General features: G+C 42.0%; 1 protein-coding gene across 1 annotated transcript in view; it reads left to right on the top strand.

Annotated features, from left to right (window-relative positions):
- The window catches only part of ITGA4 (integrin subunit alpha 4), a 204,179-nt gene that overhangs the window by 120,752 nt on the left and 67,973 nt on the right, over positions 1-15,454 (top strand). The window contains exons 11-13 of the mRNA XM_040357643.1: positions 7,019-7,113; positions 10,659-10,749; positions 14,344-14,389. Coding sequence (XP_040213577.1) covers positions 7,019-7,113; positions 10,659-10,749; positions 14,344-14,389 — 232 coding nt within the window. The remainder of the gene's footprint in view (positions 1-7,018; positions 7,114-10,658; positions 10,750-14,343; positions 14,390-15,454) is intronic.

Here is a 15,454-nt window from a genome sequence, read left to right as displayed (position 1 = left end):
AACATGTTTACTTAGACCAGCTCTGTTGAAAAGCCTAATATTTCCATTTGTTATGGTTGCCCATACCTCTTGGTACTCATGGTTCTCCAGTGATGAGAGACTCTTGAAGTCCTCATTTAACAGGTGCTCTATATTTTCTGGTCACAAATTTTACCACTCCTTGGAAATTAAAAAGTAAAATGTATTTTTAGGAGCTCCTGTACATCCTCAGGGTTTATGCCAAGCTTTCTAGATGTTTATATATGAATGCCATTTTAAAAAAAACTTGACAAAGCTTCTAAAAACCTTTTTGCATTGACCACAAACAGTTTCAGGACTTCAAAACAGCCACAGTCATAACAAATGGCAAAGTCTACCACAACCATTTGAGTAATTCCTGATTGTGTTGTGAGGCAGATATTTTATTAGAAAATAAATGTTACTTGGAATTTAAAGTACACTATTCAGAGAAAACATTTTTAGGTTTTATATCAATATCTGGGTTATCCTCTGCTGGACAGTGCCTTGGACAATTCCCTGAATGATTCTGCCTTGAACCTTGTTTGTCTTGTACCTTGAACTTTTTGCTCCTCCTATGAACTTCCTGATTTAGGGCATGTCTCTGCACTTCCTGTTTGTCAGATTATTCTGCTCTCTACAGGCAGTATCTTGCTTTTGACTTTTCTTGCTGCAGTCCATATCTTTGCCGTCAGCTTATTTACTGAATATGCTTCTGTTTGATCCTTACCTGCTATATCTGCTAGTGGACCCCGGCTTGCTCACCTCCTTGTGGGGGAATCCTGAGGATTGTGACCTGGTACTTACATGCAGCTAAACCCATCTCCACCATTAGGAGCTCTGGTGAACACTGGTTAGTACTTAGACTCTGCACCTTAGGTGACCCTGCGTTATTTTCCAGGGTGACTTGCTTGAATACCAATTTTGCTGGTCTGTGGGAGTCCCTCTACTGCTATAGATACTTGTCTCCAAGCCTGACTCCAGACCTTGACACACACCAGTACTTCTGACTAATGTTACAAATGTCAGTATTGTCAGATTGCCAAGCATGTTCTTGATGAAAGTAGTCATCTTTATCATGGAGTGAGCAGTCCTCAGGAGCTAAGTAACATCCTTACCGTCAGCTCACTCATACAGCCATTCTTAAAGTGGAGGTTTACCCAAAAACTCAATTTTTAACATTAGATTGAGGCTCATTTTGTGAAGCAGAATCAGGTGTTTTTTTTTAAATCGAAGCAGTACTTACCGTTTTTGAGATAGATCTTCTCCGCCGCTTCCGGGTATGGGCTGCGGGACTGGGCGTTCCTATTTGATTGACAGGCTTCCGACAGGCTTCAGACGGTCGCATACAGCGCGTCACGATTTTCCGAAAGTAGCCAAACGTCGGTGCGCAGGCGCCGTATAGAGCGGCACCGACGTTCGGCTTTTTTTCGGCTACTCGTGACGCAATGTATGCGACCGTCGGAAAGCCTGTCTGAAACCTGTCAATCAAATAGGAACGCTAAGTCCCGAAGACAATACCCGGAAGCGGCGGAGAAGATCTATCTCTAAAACGGTAAGTACTGCTTCGATTTAAAAAAAAAACACCTGATTCCCCTTCACAAAATGAGCCTCAATCTAATGTTAAAAATTGTTTTTTTTAACATGAGGCTGAATGGAAAACAACTTAACATGTATGCAGTGTGCGGCGTATGGTCTGAGTACTGACAGGCTGACCCCCCCACCCCTTCAACCTCTGCAACAATGCTGGCAGCACTGATACGTCTTTACAGGGAGTGCAGAATTATTAGGCAAGTTGTATTTTTGAGGATTAATTTTATTATTGAACAACAACCATGTTCTCAATGAACCCAAAAAACTAATTAATATCAAAGCTGAATATTTTTGGAAGTAGTTTTTAGTTTGTTTTTAGTTTTAGCTATTTTAGGGGGATATCTGTGTGTGCAGGTGACTATTACTGTGCATAATTATTAGGCAACTTAACAAAAAAAAATATATACCCATTTCAATTATTTTATTTTTACCAGTGAAATCAATATAACATCTCAACATTCACAAATATACATTTCTGACATTCAAAAACAAAACAAAAACAAATCAGTGACCAATATAGCCACCTTTCTTTGTAAGGACACTCAAAAGCCTGCCATCCATGGATTCTGTCAGTGTTTTGATCTGTTCACCATCAACATTGCGTGCAGCAGCAACCACAGCCTCCCAGACACTGTTCAGAGAGGTGTACTGTTTTCCCTCCTTGTAAATCTCACATTTGATGATGGACCACAGGTTCTCAATGGGGTTCAGATCAGGTGAACAAGGAGGCCATGTCATTAGTTTTTCTTCTTTTATACCCTTTCTTGCCAGCCACGCTGTGGAGTACTTGGACGCGTGTGATGGAGCATTGTCCTGCATGAAAATCATGTTTTTCTTGAAGGATGCAGACTTCTTCCTGTACCACCGCTTGAAGAAGGTGTCTTCCAGAAACTGGCAGTAGGACTGGGAGTTGAGCTTGACTCCATCCTCAACCCGAAAAGGCCCCACAAGCTCATCTTTGATGATACCAGCCCAAACCAGTACTCCACCTCCACCTTGCTGGCATCTGAGTCGGACTGGAGCTCTCTGCCCTTTACCAATCCAGCCACGGGCCCATCCATCTGGCCCATCAAGACTCACTCTCATTTCATCAGTCCATAAAACCTTAGAAAAATCAGTCTTGAGATATTTCTTGGCCCAGACTTGACGTTTCAGCTTGTGTGTCTTGTTCAGTGGTCGTCTTTCAGCCTTTCTTACCTTGGCCATGTCTCTGAGTATTGCACACCTTGTGCTTTTGGGCACTCCAGTGATGTTGCAGCTCTGAAATATGGCCAAACTGGTGGCAAGTGGCATCTTGGCAGCTGCACGCTTGACTTTTCTCAGTTCATGGGCAGTTATTTTGCGCCTTGGTTTTTCCACACGCTTCTTGCGACCCTGTTGACTATTTTGAATAAAACGCTTGATTGTTCGATGATCACGCTTCAGAAGCTTTGCAATTTTAAGAGTGCTGCATCCCTCTGCAAGATATCTCACTATTTTTGACTTTTCTGAGCCTGTCAAGTCCTTCTTTTGACCCATTTTGCCAAAGGAAAGGAAGTTGACTAATAATTATGCACACCTGATATAGGGTGTTGATGTCATTAGACCACACCCCTTCTCATTACAGAGATGCACATCACCTAATATGCTTAATTGGTAGTAGGCTTTCGAGCCTATACAGCTTGGAGTAAGACAACATGCATAAAGAGGATGATGTGGTCAAAATACTCATTTGCCTAATAATTCTGCACTCCCTGTATTTCCCAAAGACAACCTATGGATATGACGCTGAGCACGTGCACTCAACTTTTTTGGTCGACCATGGCGAGGCCTGTTCTGAGTGGAACCTGTCCTGTTAAACCACTGTATGGTCTTGGCCACTGTGCTGCAGCTCAGTTTCAGGGTCTTGGCAATCTTCTTATAGCCTAGGCCATCTTTATGTAGAGCAACAATTCTTTTTTTCAGATCCTCTGACAGTTCTTTGCCATGAGGTGCCATGTTGAACTTCCAGTGACCAGTATGAAAGAGTGAGAGCGATAACACAAAATTTAAAGTGGACCTTCAGTCATTTTTTCAACTTTCCATTTATTAAATCTTTTGTCCCTTGTTGTTTTAACTTTGGATAGTAAAAAAAATTTCTGCCAGTAAATACCTTATACAGCCCACTTCCTGTTTTTTCTCTGGTAAAAAGCCTAGGCTTATGACATCATGCACAGCTCTCTCTCTCATGAGAGTTTGCCAGGAAGGGTGGGGGAATGAGTCATAAGAGGGCCAATTAGAGCTGTAGGGCAGCAGAGCTGAAGGTGTGCCTCTGTGTATCTGTAAAAATCCAGGAAGTGAACAGGCAGCAACTTCAGCTACCCACAGTTAAAATCGATGCAGCCAGACTTAGTGGAGGGAGATTTCTGCAGCATATTTGGCGAAGTACAGAATCACAGTATATATAAAATATTATCCAAAGTGGTTGGAGGGAAGCTTCAGGCCCCGTACTCACGACCAAACATGTCTGCTGAAACTGGTCGGCAGACCAATTTCAGCAGACATGTTCCCTCGTGTGTACAGCCGCGCGGACAGGATTCCAGCAAACAATTGTCTGACAGACCGTTTCTGAGCAGACAACTGTTTCCCGGACTTGCTTTAAAACAGTCCGCTGGAAACCTGTCCGCCCGGACATGTACGGTCGTCTGTACAGACCTACCGTACATGTCCTGCCGCCCGCCATCCCTCGCATGCGTCGAATGACTTCGACGCATGCGTGGAAGCATTTTCAAGGCAGGCCGCCCACGCCGGCGCGTCATTGTCGCGACGACACCGCGTCATCGACGCGTCGACACCGCAGACACGCCCCGCGTATTGTTTACGCGCGGTCTTCTGTTCGATGGTGTGTATAGCCATCGAACAGAAGTCCCCGGGCAGTCCCCGGCCAGACATGTCCGATGGAAACGGTCTGCAGACCGTTTTCATCGGACATGTCCTGCCGTGAGTACTCGGCCTTAGAATGGCAAAGAGGTTTTTTTTTTACAAATTATGTGAGCAGACTGCAGTTCCTCTTTAACACGCCTGCTCCCCATTCACACCTGAGACCTTGTAACACTAACGAGTCACATGACAAGTACTCACTTTTGTTGCCAGCAGTTTAGATATTAATGGCTGTGTGTTGAGTTATTTTAAGGGGACAGCAAATGTACACTGTTTTATACAAGATGTACACTCACAACGTTACATTGTTGCAAAGTGTAATTTCTTAACCTGAAAAGATATACAGTAAAACCTTGGTTTGAGAGCGTTTTGCAAGACAAGCAAAATGTTTTAATACATTTTGCCTTGATATACAAGCGATGTCTTGATATAAGAGTAGCGTCATGTCACAACTGAGTATAAAAAAGAAGAGAGGAGCCTCTAAGTGTAGCAATATGGTTACATTTAATGAAGGTACAACATTTAGCAACTTATTGCTACACTTAGAGGGGCCTCTCTTCTCTTTTATATCCTTAAAAAAAAATGCTTTGATATACAAGTGCTTTGGATTACAAGCATGTTTCTGGAACGATTTAGGCTTCATTTCAATGGACGTTTTTACGGCCACTTTTTTTTAGCCTTTTTTACAGCTTAAAAACGCCTGTCCATGTTTTTTTTTTTTTTTTTTGAGCTGGGGCTCAAAAACGCAGCGGTAGAGTTTTTTAGCGTTTTTTGCGAATTTTTGAGCGTTTTTGTGCGTTTTTGAGCGTTTTTTAACGTCTGCCGTTTTTACAGCTCTAAGGCTGGAGCTTCAGAACGCACTGGTCCTGGTTTTTTTTGCAGCTTAAAAACGGCTCAGCCATCTACAGCTCAAAAACGTCATGGTGGGCATGAGGCCATAGACTAACATAGAGAGCCGTTTTTAAGCTGCAAAAAAAGCTCAGAAAAGTGGCTGTAAAAACGTCCATGGAAATGAAGCCTATGCTCGCAAACCAAGGTTTTACTGTAATAAAATATTTACAACAATGTGAGGGGTGTACTCACTTTCATGAGAGACTGTATATATAATGCATAGCCAGGATACATCTATTGAATTTCAGCCACGTGTTAACAGTTATTAAAACTTTTTTTCTCATTATAATAGCAGCTTAAATAAGTATTAATGTGTAATACATTATTGTAAAGTCACAGCAATGTATTTACAATAATATGTGGGTAATTTGAAAAAATAAATTGTATTTAATAAGATGGGTGATGGGCTCCACTGCCACCTTGTGTTTAATCTTAGTATAACATGTTTAAATTGCTTTTCCTTCCTAGTCAGCTTGTATTTAACTTTTTTATAATTTTTTATAACATTTATATGTAAGCAATTAAAACCTAATAGCTGCTATAGTACACCATTAACAGTCTGCAGCCAGAATTCACAACAACATGATAAAACTAAAGGTAAAAATGGTTCAAGCTGCTTTTCTCTGATATCCTTTCACGTAATGTTATCAGGGATGGACAAATTAATTTGTAGTACAGATATCAGTATACCCAATTTGGGATCCACAATGTATAAAGATCTGTGAACACATGTGTTTCTGGAATTTAAGGGGCAGATCCACAGAGATCTGCACCCGCGCAGCGTATCAGAGATACGCTACGCCGCCGTACCTTACCTGGCTTTAAATCGAATGCTTAAAGATTTTGCGCCGTAAGTTATGGCGGCGTAGTCTATCTCTGGCGGCGTAAGGGCGCGGAATTAAAATCAGCGATTAGGGGGCGTGTTTCATTTAAATGAAGCGCGTCCCCGCGCCGATCGAACTGCGCATGCTCCGTTCCGAAATTTCCTGCCGTGCTTTGCGCTAAATGACGTCGCAAGGACGTTATTTTTTTTAACATAGACGTGAATTACGTCCATCCCGATTCACGGACGACTTACGCAAAAAAAATAAAATATTCAAATTAAACGCGGGAACGAAGGCCATACTTAACATGGTGAGTCTAACTATACGCGATGAAATACCAGCTTTAACTATACGCCGAAAAAAGCCGACTAGAGACGCCGTAAAAAAATGCGACGGCCGCTCGTACGTTCGTGGATCGTCGGAAATAGCTAATTTGCATACCCGATGCGGAAAACGACGTGAGCGCCACCCAGCGGACGCCGAAGAATTGCATCTTAGATCCGAAGGCATTCAGTCGTACAGTCGTACGCCTGTCGGATCTAACCCAGAAGCCGTCGTATCTTGTTTTGAGGATTCAAAACAACGATACGACGCGGGAAATTTGAAAGTACGCCGGCGTATCAGTAGATACACCGGCGTACTCGCTCTGTGGATCTGCCCCTAAGTGTCCTACGCTTTTAGGCGTCAGCTGTCACTTCCATTTTGGAATCAGTGGCTATTAGGCTTCAAGGATTTGTTCTTTCCTACATTTTTTGATAATATGTTCGTGATTGACGTCTCTATTTTCAATACAACAATATGCTTTTATTTAATAGATGTGGCTATTGGAGCTCCTCAAGAGGAAAATTTGCTAGGAGCAATATATATTTACAATGGAAGAGAAAAAGGAATCACACGTTCATTCACACAGGTATCTTTTTTAAGATATACATTTTATGTTGATTTTATAGAAGGCGTGTGCCTATCATGAAAAGGGAGCCTCTTGTATCTAAAAGTAGAAGCCGGAATTTGCCTTAGCAATTGAAAATAAAAATTTCCCTCTGCAGGTTTTAAGTACCCAACAGACTTCACTCTGAGCTTGCTTATGCCCCATACATTGCAGGATTATATTAATCTAATATGTCTGATAATTTTCTTAAAAACTGAACTCCAAGCAGATAGAAAAGATACAAATGAATGCAGATTTGTAATAAATAATACATAGGGCCATATTCACGTAGGAGAGCGTATCTTTTACGCTACGCCTCCGCAACTTAGACAGGCAAGTGCAGTATTCACAAAGCACTTGCTCCGTAAGTTGCGGCGGCGTAGCGTAAATCGGCCGGCGTAAGCCCGCGTAATTCAAATGTGGAAGAGGTGGGCGTGTTTTATTAAAATGAGCCGTGACCCCATGCAAATGAAGCGCCGATCGTACGGCGCATGCGCGCGCATGCTCAGTATCACGTCGAATTTACTCCCTAAGATACGCCGGCTCAATGCCTGTGACGTGAACGTAACCTACGCACATCCCCATTCGCGTACGACTTACATAAACAACGTAAAAAGATACGCTTGTTCCGACGTCCATACTTTGCATTGGCTGCGCCTCATATAGCAGGGGTAACTTTACGCCGGACGTAAGCCTAGCGTAAACGGCGTAGCGGGCGCAAGTAGGTTAGTGAATCGGCGTATCTACCTAATTTACATATTTGACACGTAAATCTACGGAAGCGCCCCTTGCAGCCAGCGTAAATATGCACCAAAGATACGACGGCGTAGGAGACTTACGCCGCTCGTATCTTGGCCAAATGTATGCTTAACTGATTCTAAGAATCAGGCGCATAGATACGACGGGTCACATTCGGACTTATGACGGCGTACGTGGAGATACGCTGTCTTAAGTCCTTTGAGAATCTGGCCCATAGTTTTTGTTTAATCAAATCGTTTTCATTGTATGCTTTTTAACACATTTTAAAACATACAAGCTTGTACAAAAACACAACATAGAGATGCACATATTTGTAAAGGAGACTGAATAATACACCATTAAATGTAATTTTTTAAAGCAAGTAGTGTAGATATATACTGTATTTATATATCATTGGGCCTGGCATCAACTTTTTGTAATCCCTGTACAGCAGAGCTCAGAGTAGAAGTAGAAGAAACAGCACAAAGCGCCAACCATTTTTTTTGCTGACAAAACGCATGCTGATAGATGGAAAAAGCAGAGCAACAGAGATGAGTTTGTCATTGTGCTGCTTCTCCATCACTGGACAGTCAGGGGTGGACAAATGACAGCCTGGGTATAGAAGAAGAGGGTTGAATGATGCTGACTGTCATTAAGCCCAGAAAGTGAGACTATCTAGTGTCTGAAAAGTACTGCAGGGACAGCTGTGATTTAAAGATCAGTATTGCAGAAAAAGCACCATTTTTTTAAATGTTATCTTATAACAAGCAATTCATTTTTTTTTCAGCAGGAATTTTGCTTTAAAGAAAAAGTAAAATATCCTCGTACAAATGTTTTGTTTATGATGCAAACAATCAGCAACCATATTTTATAGTGTTTTTAGAGTGTTATAATATTTGGTAAAATCTTTCAACTATCTGCACTGATGAGGCTGCACTGATGTGCACTGATAGGCTGCACTGATGGGTGGCACTGATGGGCACTGATAGGTGGCATGGAAGGGCACTGATGGGTACTGCTAGGTGGCATGGAGGGAACTGATAGGCGACACTGATGGGCACTGATAGGTGGCACTGATGGGCACTGATAGGCGACACTGATGGGCACTGATAGGTGGCACTGATGGGCACTGATAGGCAGCACTCATAGGGGAAACTGATGTGGAGGCAATGATGGGCACTGATTGACAGCACAGATGAGCACTGATTGGCAGCCCTGATGGGCACTAATGGGCAGCATTGGTGGCCACTGTTGGGACTGTACTAATAATCGGGACACTGATAGTGCCCTAATTGTCAGTGTAGATGTCCCTTTTACACAAGCTAGTTATCGGCTCTCCTCTCCTCACACTGTCAGCGCGAGAAAAGGAATGCCGATAACTGGCTTGTGTTTACTTTGTGATCAGCTGTGATTGGACATTAACTGAACACATTGTAAAGAGCCACTGACTGGCTCTTTACCCAGATCTGTGATCATCTGTGTCCAGAGGACACCATCTGATTGCAGGCATGATCACGGGTGGACGTCATATGACACACACCCAGAACTGTAGCCACCATTCAGCTATAGCGCGATCGGCAAGTGGTTAAACTAGAAGTTCAGCCTAAATCTAACTAACGCTAAATCTACTGGCAGCCACATTCTAAAACTAATCTATCTGGTAGCAGCAGTAGCTATCAAAATGACAGTTAAATTATTCTGTTGTATAATTTGATGCATTATTCACTATTATTAAAATAATAATCTGCAAACACAAAAAGACAGCTTAATGACCACTTCTGCAATGATAATGGGCTGGATTCAAGTAGATTTGTGCATTTATTACGGAGGCGCAGGGCAACGATTTTGCCCTGCGCCCCCGCAATTTTTTTGCGCTGCCCTCGATTCACAGAGCAGAAGCTCCGTAAATTGCGTGGGCGCGCCGGAAAATGCCCGGCACAAAGCGCACAATTTAAATGATCCTGTAGGGGGCGGGAATCATTTAAATTAGGCGCCGAGCGTAGAGCGCATGCTCTGTCGGGAGACTTTCAAAATGAACGTGCATGCGCCATTCACGATTCACTTACGCAAACTACGTAAATTTTAAATTTCGCGACGCGGGAACGACGGGTATACGTAACATTGGCTGCCCCTGCTAATAGCAGGGGCAGCCTTATGCAAAAACCGCCATACGGAAACAACGTAAATTGCGTACGCAGGGCTCGCGCAACGTTGTGAATCGGTGTTAGTATGCAATTTGCATACTATACGCTGAGCACAACGGGAACGCGACATATCGGCCATCGCAAGAATGCAGCCTAAGATATGCGGGCATAAGAGCCTTATGCCACGCATATCTTAGGCTGCAGTCGGCGTAACAAGGTTCCTGAATCAGGAGCACTCGTTACGCCGGGGCAGGTAAGCAATTGCGCTGTGTAACCTATGGTTACACAGGCGCAATTGCTTCTTGAATCCACCCCAATGTAAGCTGAGCTAGCTGTGTGCTATTTGTGACAGTCATTACATGTTCATATTACACCCTCAACATATAAAAATGATATAAAACACATAGATATAAATGCCTTGTTATGTCTTGTGTGTTATGTCAAGATTTTGCAGATAATTGGTAATATGAATGGTTTGATGTGAACTTCCCAAGCTTTCTTTCCTGTAAGATTCCCTGAAGGAACTAACCTTTGACTATGTCTTCCTTCATACTTACTGTACATCTGCAGCAAAGCTCAGAATCACATTCATCAGTCTGTATGTTTATTGATATGCCTGACCAATGTCATTATTTCATTTTATAGAGAATACAAGGGAAGACCTTTGGCTATTCCTTGAACATGTTTGGCCAATCAATATCTCAAGGACTGGATGCTGATGGGAATGGTTATCAAGGTAAGTTATTAAAAACATCTCATATATTCATAGAGAACAGAAATGCATTTTTCACCCCAAATTACATAAGAAGGTTATTCCAGTAAGTTATGTTTTATGAAGGGTCTCACCTGCTTTCTTCCAGTGTACCCGGTCATCCTCTGAGGCTTGGCATTTCCATTTGTCTTAGGCCCTGTACACACGACCGGTTCATCCGATGAGAACGGTCTGACGGACCGTTTTCATCGGTCCACCGCTGAAGTGGTCTGATGTGTGTACACACCATCAGTTCAAAATCCGATCGGGTGAGAACGCGGTGACGTAAAACACAAAACGTGCTGAAAAAAACGAAGTTCAATGCTTCCAAGCATGCGTCGACTTGATTCTGAGCATGCGCGGGTTTTGAACCGATGCTTTTGTGTACTAACCAGTAGTTCTATAATTTTTGTCCGACGGACAAAAGACCGTTGGGCCGTACACACGGTCGGTTTGGACCGATGAAACTGAACTTAGGTCCGTTTTCATCGGTTTGGTACGACCGTGTGTACCCGGCCTTAGGCTTCCTCTGTGAACCAAAGAGCATATTTCTCTTAAAAATGCAAAGCATTGTCCCAACTATTTCACAGGTCAAACAAAAGATGTAGTGGTATCTAGTCAACAACAAATTGGCCATTATTTTGCATAAAAAAATATGGATTCCTTAGGTTTCCAACAACTTATGGGGGAATCACAATGACCCAATGTGGTCACTTTAAACTGCTCTAAGTTACCATCTGGGGGTTCATCCCTTGGGCGGGATTGGTCCTGGCCCTGCTCCAACCCATTACTTCATCCCCCTCTATTTTCTTGCTTCTTTTTTTTTTATTATGTTTATATTAATGCTATGATGTCACAGTTGCTATTTAAATAGTATGGGGTTCTTACTGACCTCTTCACATGGGGAGATGCCTCCCCTGAAGCAATATGCAACCCACCCATGTTACTTATGCTTTTTGATCGGTCCTGTCCATTTACTTATAATAATCTTTTATGCCTTGTACACACGAGCGGAATGTCTGATGGAAAAAGTCAGACGGCAGATTTTCATCGGATATTCCGTCTGTGTATGCCCAATCGGACTTTTTCCAATCGGAAATTCAGACGGAATTATTCAATTATTCTGTTGTAAAAAAATTTGATCGAAAATTCTGATCGTCTGTATGCTTTTCTGAGGGAATAAACACCACGTATGTTCGGAAGCAATTCGACACATGCTCAGAAGCATAGAACTTAATTTTCTCGGCTTGTCGTAGTGTTTTACGTCACCACTTTCTTGACGGTCGGAATTTAGTGTGACCGTGTGTATGTAAGACAGCTTGAGTGGAATTCCGTCAGAACTCCATCAGAAAAACCTTTGGAGTTTAGTCCGACGGAAAAAACAGTTGCGTGTACAATGCGTTAGTTGTAAGGCTATGTCAGTCTACTGTTCACCATTAGTAAACTGTTGCATAAATTAAACTGCTGTAAAATGAAATGCTTGTTTAATCCTTGCATAAGCGTAATACTTAATATGCTCAATAAAAATGTATTAAAAAAAGAAAAAAATCAAACTATCACCATTATTATGCCAGCAATAGATTACTGATGGTGTTTTGGCAAAAGGCAAGGTTTTCTGCAGTAGGAAAATATTCTAGCGTTTAAGGAAAAAATATTTCGTCCACACTTAGCATATACCCCTGCTCATGCTTAGCGTATTCCCTAAGTTACTTTATAAATGGAATGTTTACAGACCGTTATTTAATCCTTGATGAGTATAAACCCATCAAAATAAGTGGAGGAGTCTAAAGCGAAGGTAGAGCATCAGTTAGATAGAGTCTAAAAACAATAAGATAAATTGTCAGCGCAAAAGACTAGTGCATAACAAATGTAAATAGATATGGATAGAGGATAGATCTAAAAAACAGTCACAGGGCCTGATCCACAAAAGGGATACGCCGGCGTATCTACTGATACGCCGTCGTATCCCTGTTTCTATCTATGGAACTGATCCACAGAATCAGTATCTCATAGATAGGCAGAAGATCCGACATGTGTAAGGGACTTACACTGTCGGATCTTAGGATGCAGTACCGCAGCCGCCGCTGGGGGCATTTCTCTTCGAAATCCAGCGTCGGGTATGCAAATTAGCACTTCCGGAGATCCACGAAGCTTTTACGCTTCGTTTTTTCTCCGTAAGTATTAGTTTGCCGTCGCAAAATTAGGGCTGCTTTTACAAAGTGTAAAGTTAGTACACCATGTAAAAGTAGACCCTTCTTTCCCGCGACGCTGTCAAATTTTTTTAACATTTTTTTTTCCCGCTGCATCTCTTTTTTTTCCCGACGCAACTTTTTTTACCCGGCGCGATTCACAAAACTCGGCGTAACGTAAAACCGCGCAAAGCACGTCGGGAAAATAACGTCGGGAGCATGCGCAGTACGTCCGGCACGGGAGCGCGCCTAATTTAAATGGGACTCGCCCCATTAGATTAGGAACGCCTTGTGCCGGACGGATTTAAGTTACACCGCTCAAAATTTCTAGGTAAGTGCTTTGTGGATCGGGCACTTAGGTAGAGATTTAGCGGCGGTGTAACATAAATGTCAAAAGTTAAGTTACGTAGGGTTTTTGTGGATCAGGCCCACAGTTCTTTAGTCCATATTCTAATATGTGGTAATAACCAGTCCTTTAAAGGAGGAGAGGAGAGGGATAGGAGGATGGAAGGTGGCAGCTGTCCTCAGAGAAAGTCGGCTCTGTAAGGGGAAGGCAGGTGAACAAAACAGGAAGCGCCACCTAAGTGCAATATGTTGGTCACAATTTATTAGGTTAAAAAGGAAATGCACTTACAAACATGTATAAAAAACGGGCTCATCTGTGTGCTGTAATCACAGTGCGGTCCGGTCCCAGGTGCATCCAGGCTCATGGGTAGGCAGAAGAGAATTCTCAGTGGTTTGCCTCATACTGTCCTTCCCCTGGTGTTCTCTCTGGTTCCGCTTCCTGTGATGTCATCGTATGTGTTCCATGCTGGTTCTGGCTGGCTTCCTGATTACTACAGGATGAATTTCTACACTCTTCTGCCTAGCGGTGAGCCTGAATGCACCTGAGACCGGATCGCACTGCGATTACAGCACACAGATGAGCCCGTTTTTTATACATGTTTGTAAGTGCATTTCCTTTTTAAACCAATAAATTGTGACCAACATATTGCACTTAGGTGGCGCTTCCTGTTTTGTTCCCCAGTTAGTTAGAGTCTGAATAGTCATGGTTCAGAAATAGGATATACACTCTTCTGAAGGCCACTTATTGGTTTTATGTATGTTTCTTAGATTTCTGGCTGCAGTAAGAGAGCAGAAGAGTCAATGATGGGGACATTAACATCCGGCATTGGTCCTATGGGGTAGAGTAAGGAGCATCTCCAATAGAATACATAACACTGATATAGTGTTGCATTATTTGGATTTGTTATTAGGTTTTTGCTGTTACATGGGCAGATATGTCAGTGCCGGCTTGTAATTGTGTTAGCCTGTACTATTAATTCTTAAGAATTAGGACAAGGTCAGCTAATGAATGGTACTTGAAAATCTTTCATATTTGCCATCATAGATGTTGCAGTTGGGGCATTTCTTTCCGACTCTGCAGTGTTGCTAAGGTAAGACTACTTTGCTTTATTATGTTTGGCTTTTACCTACAATAAGGTAAGAAGATAGTAACTCAATTATCAATCTAAGGCAGTGCTTGGCTATCTCTGTCCTTGGGTATGCTTCACAGGTCATGTTTTTAGGGTTTTATTAATAATGCACAGGTGGACTCGATTTGAAAACACCGCTTTAGGGAAGGTGCAATAGCATTCCTATCTTTTTTCATTGCCCTTGCCATATTAAGCATAGCTTCAGGCTATCAGAAAACAGCTCTTACTGCATACTATTTAATGTAGACCGAAACACACAGGTTTTTTTTTTTACAAACTCCCATGAATACATAATGAATATATAAGCAATGTAACTAAAAAATATTACCTTTTTACAAAGAAAATGCTGCTGTAGGCATTCTTCCATGTGACCAATCGCCTAGTTATTTGGTCACATGATCTTTATTGAGAGGGCCAAGCAATACTGAGCCTCCCCATCAGAAAATATCACATACCCAAGTGCCTAAGCTTTTGCTCATGTAACCAGCACAGAATGAGCCTATTGCCTCCCATCTTTAAATATCTATGTACTTGTTTGCCTAAAATTACCCATGGCTGCATTGCAGTCCTTGGAGGCAGATGAGTAATATTAGCTATAATTTGGTAAGAAGGTAATTTAATTTTTCATATGCAATATTACATTTTATTAGGGTCCTTGAGGAAAGGTTTAAGAAAGAGTTGTGTGCCACGAAAGTAAATAAGAATGATAAAATTTAACCATATATTATTTGAGAAAGTTATAGAATATAACATCTGACCACATACATTGTTAGTAAAAAAAAAAGTTAAAGGAATTGTCCAGGATTTCTGTTAAAATTGGACCATTCTTCATGTTTCCTAACAGGTTATTTTGTTTGATGGATTTTCTGTTTCAGCTCATGAGCCCCCAGGATCACGAGTCAGTTATAAAATATAGTAGTGAGCCACACTGTTTACAATTTTTTTTCCCCAAAAGTTGTATCTAAAATGTTACACAGTTTAATGATATGGCAGAAAAGAAATAGCCTATGGTTGGCATGATGCTTA

This window comes from Rana temporaria, chromosome 6 (assembly GCF_905171775.1).
Source record: "Rana temporaria chromosome 6, aRanTem1.1, whole genome shotgun sequence".
In the NCBI taxonomy this organism is placed as follows: Eukaryota; Metazoa; Chordata; class Amphibia; order Anura; family Ranidae; genus Rana; species Rana temporaria.
Note: the sequence above shows the minus strand (reverse complement) of the source record. Positions and strands in the feature narration are given on the sequence as shown.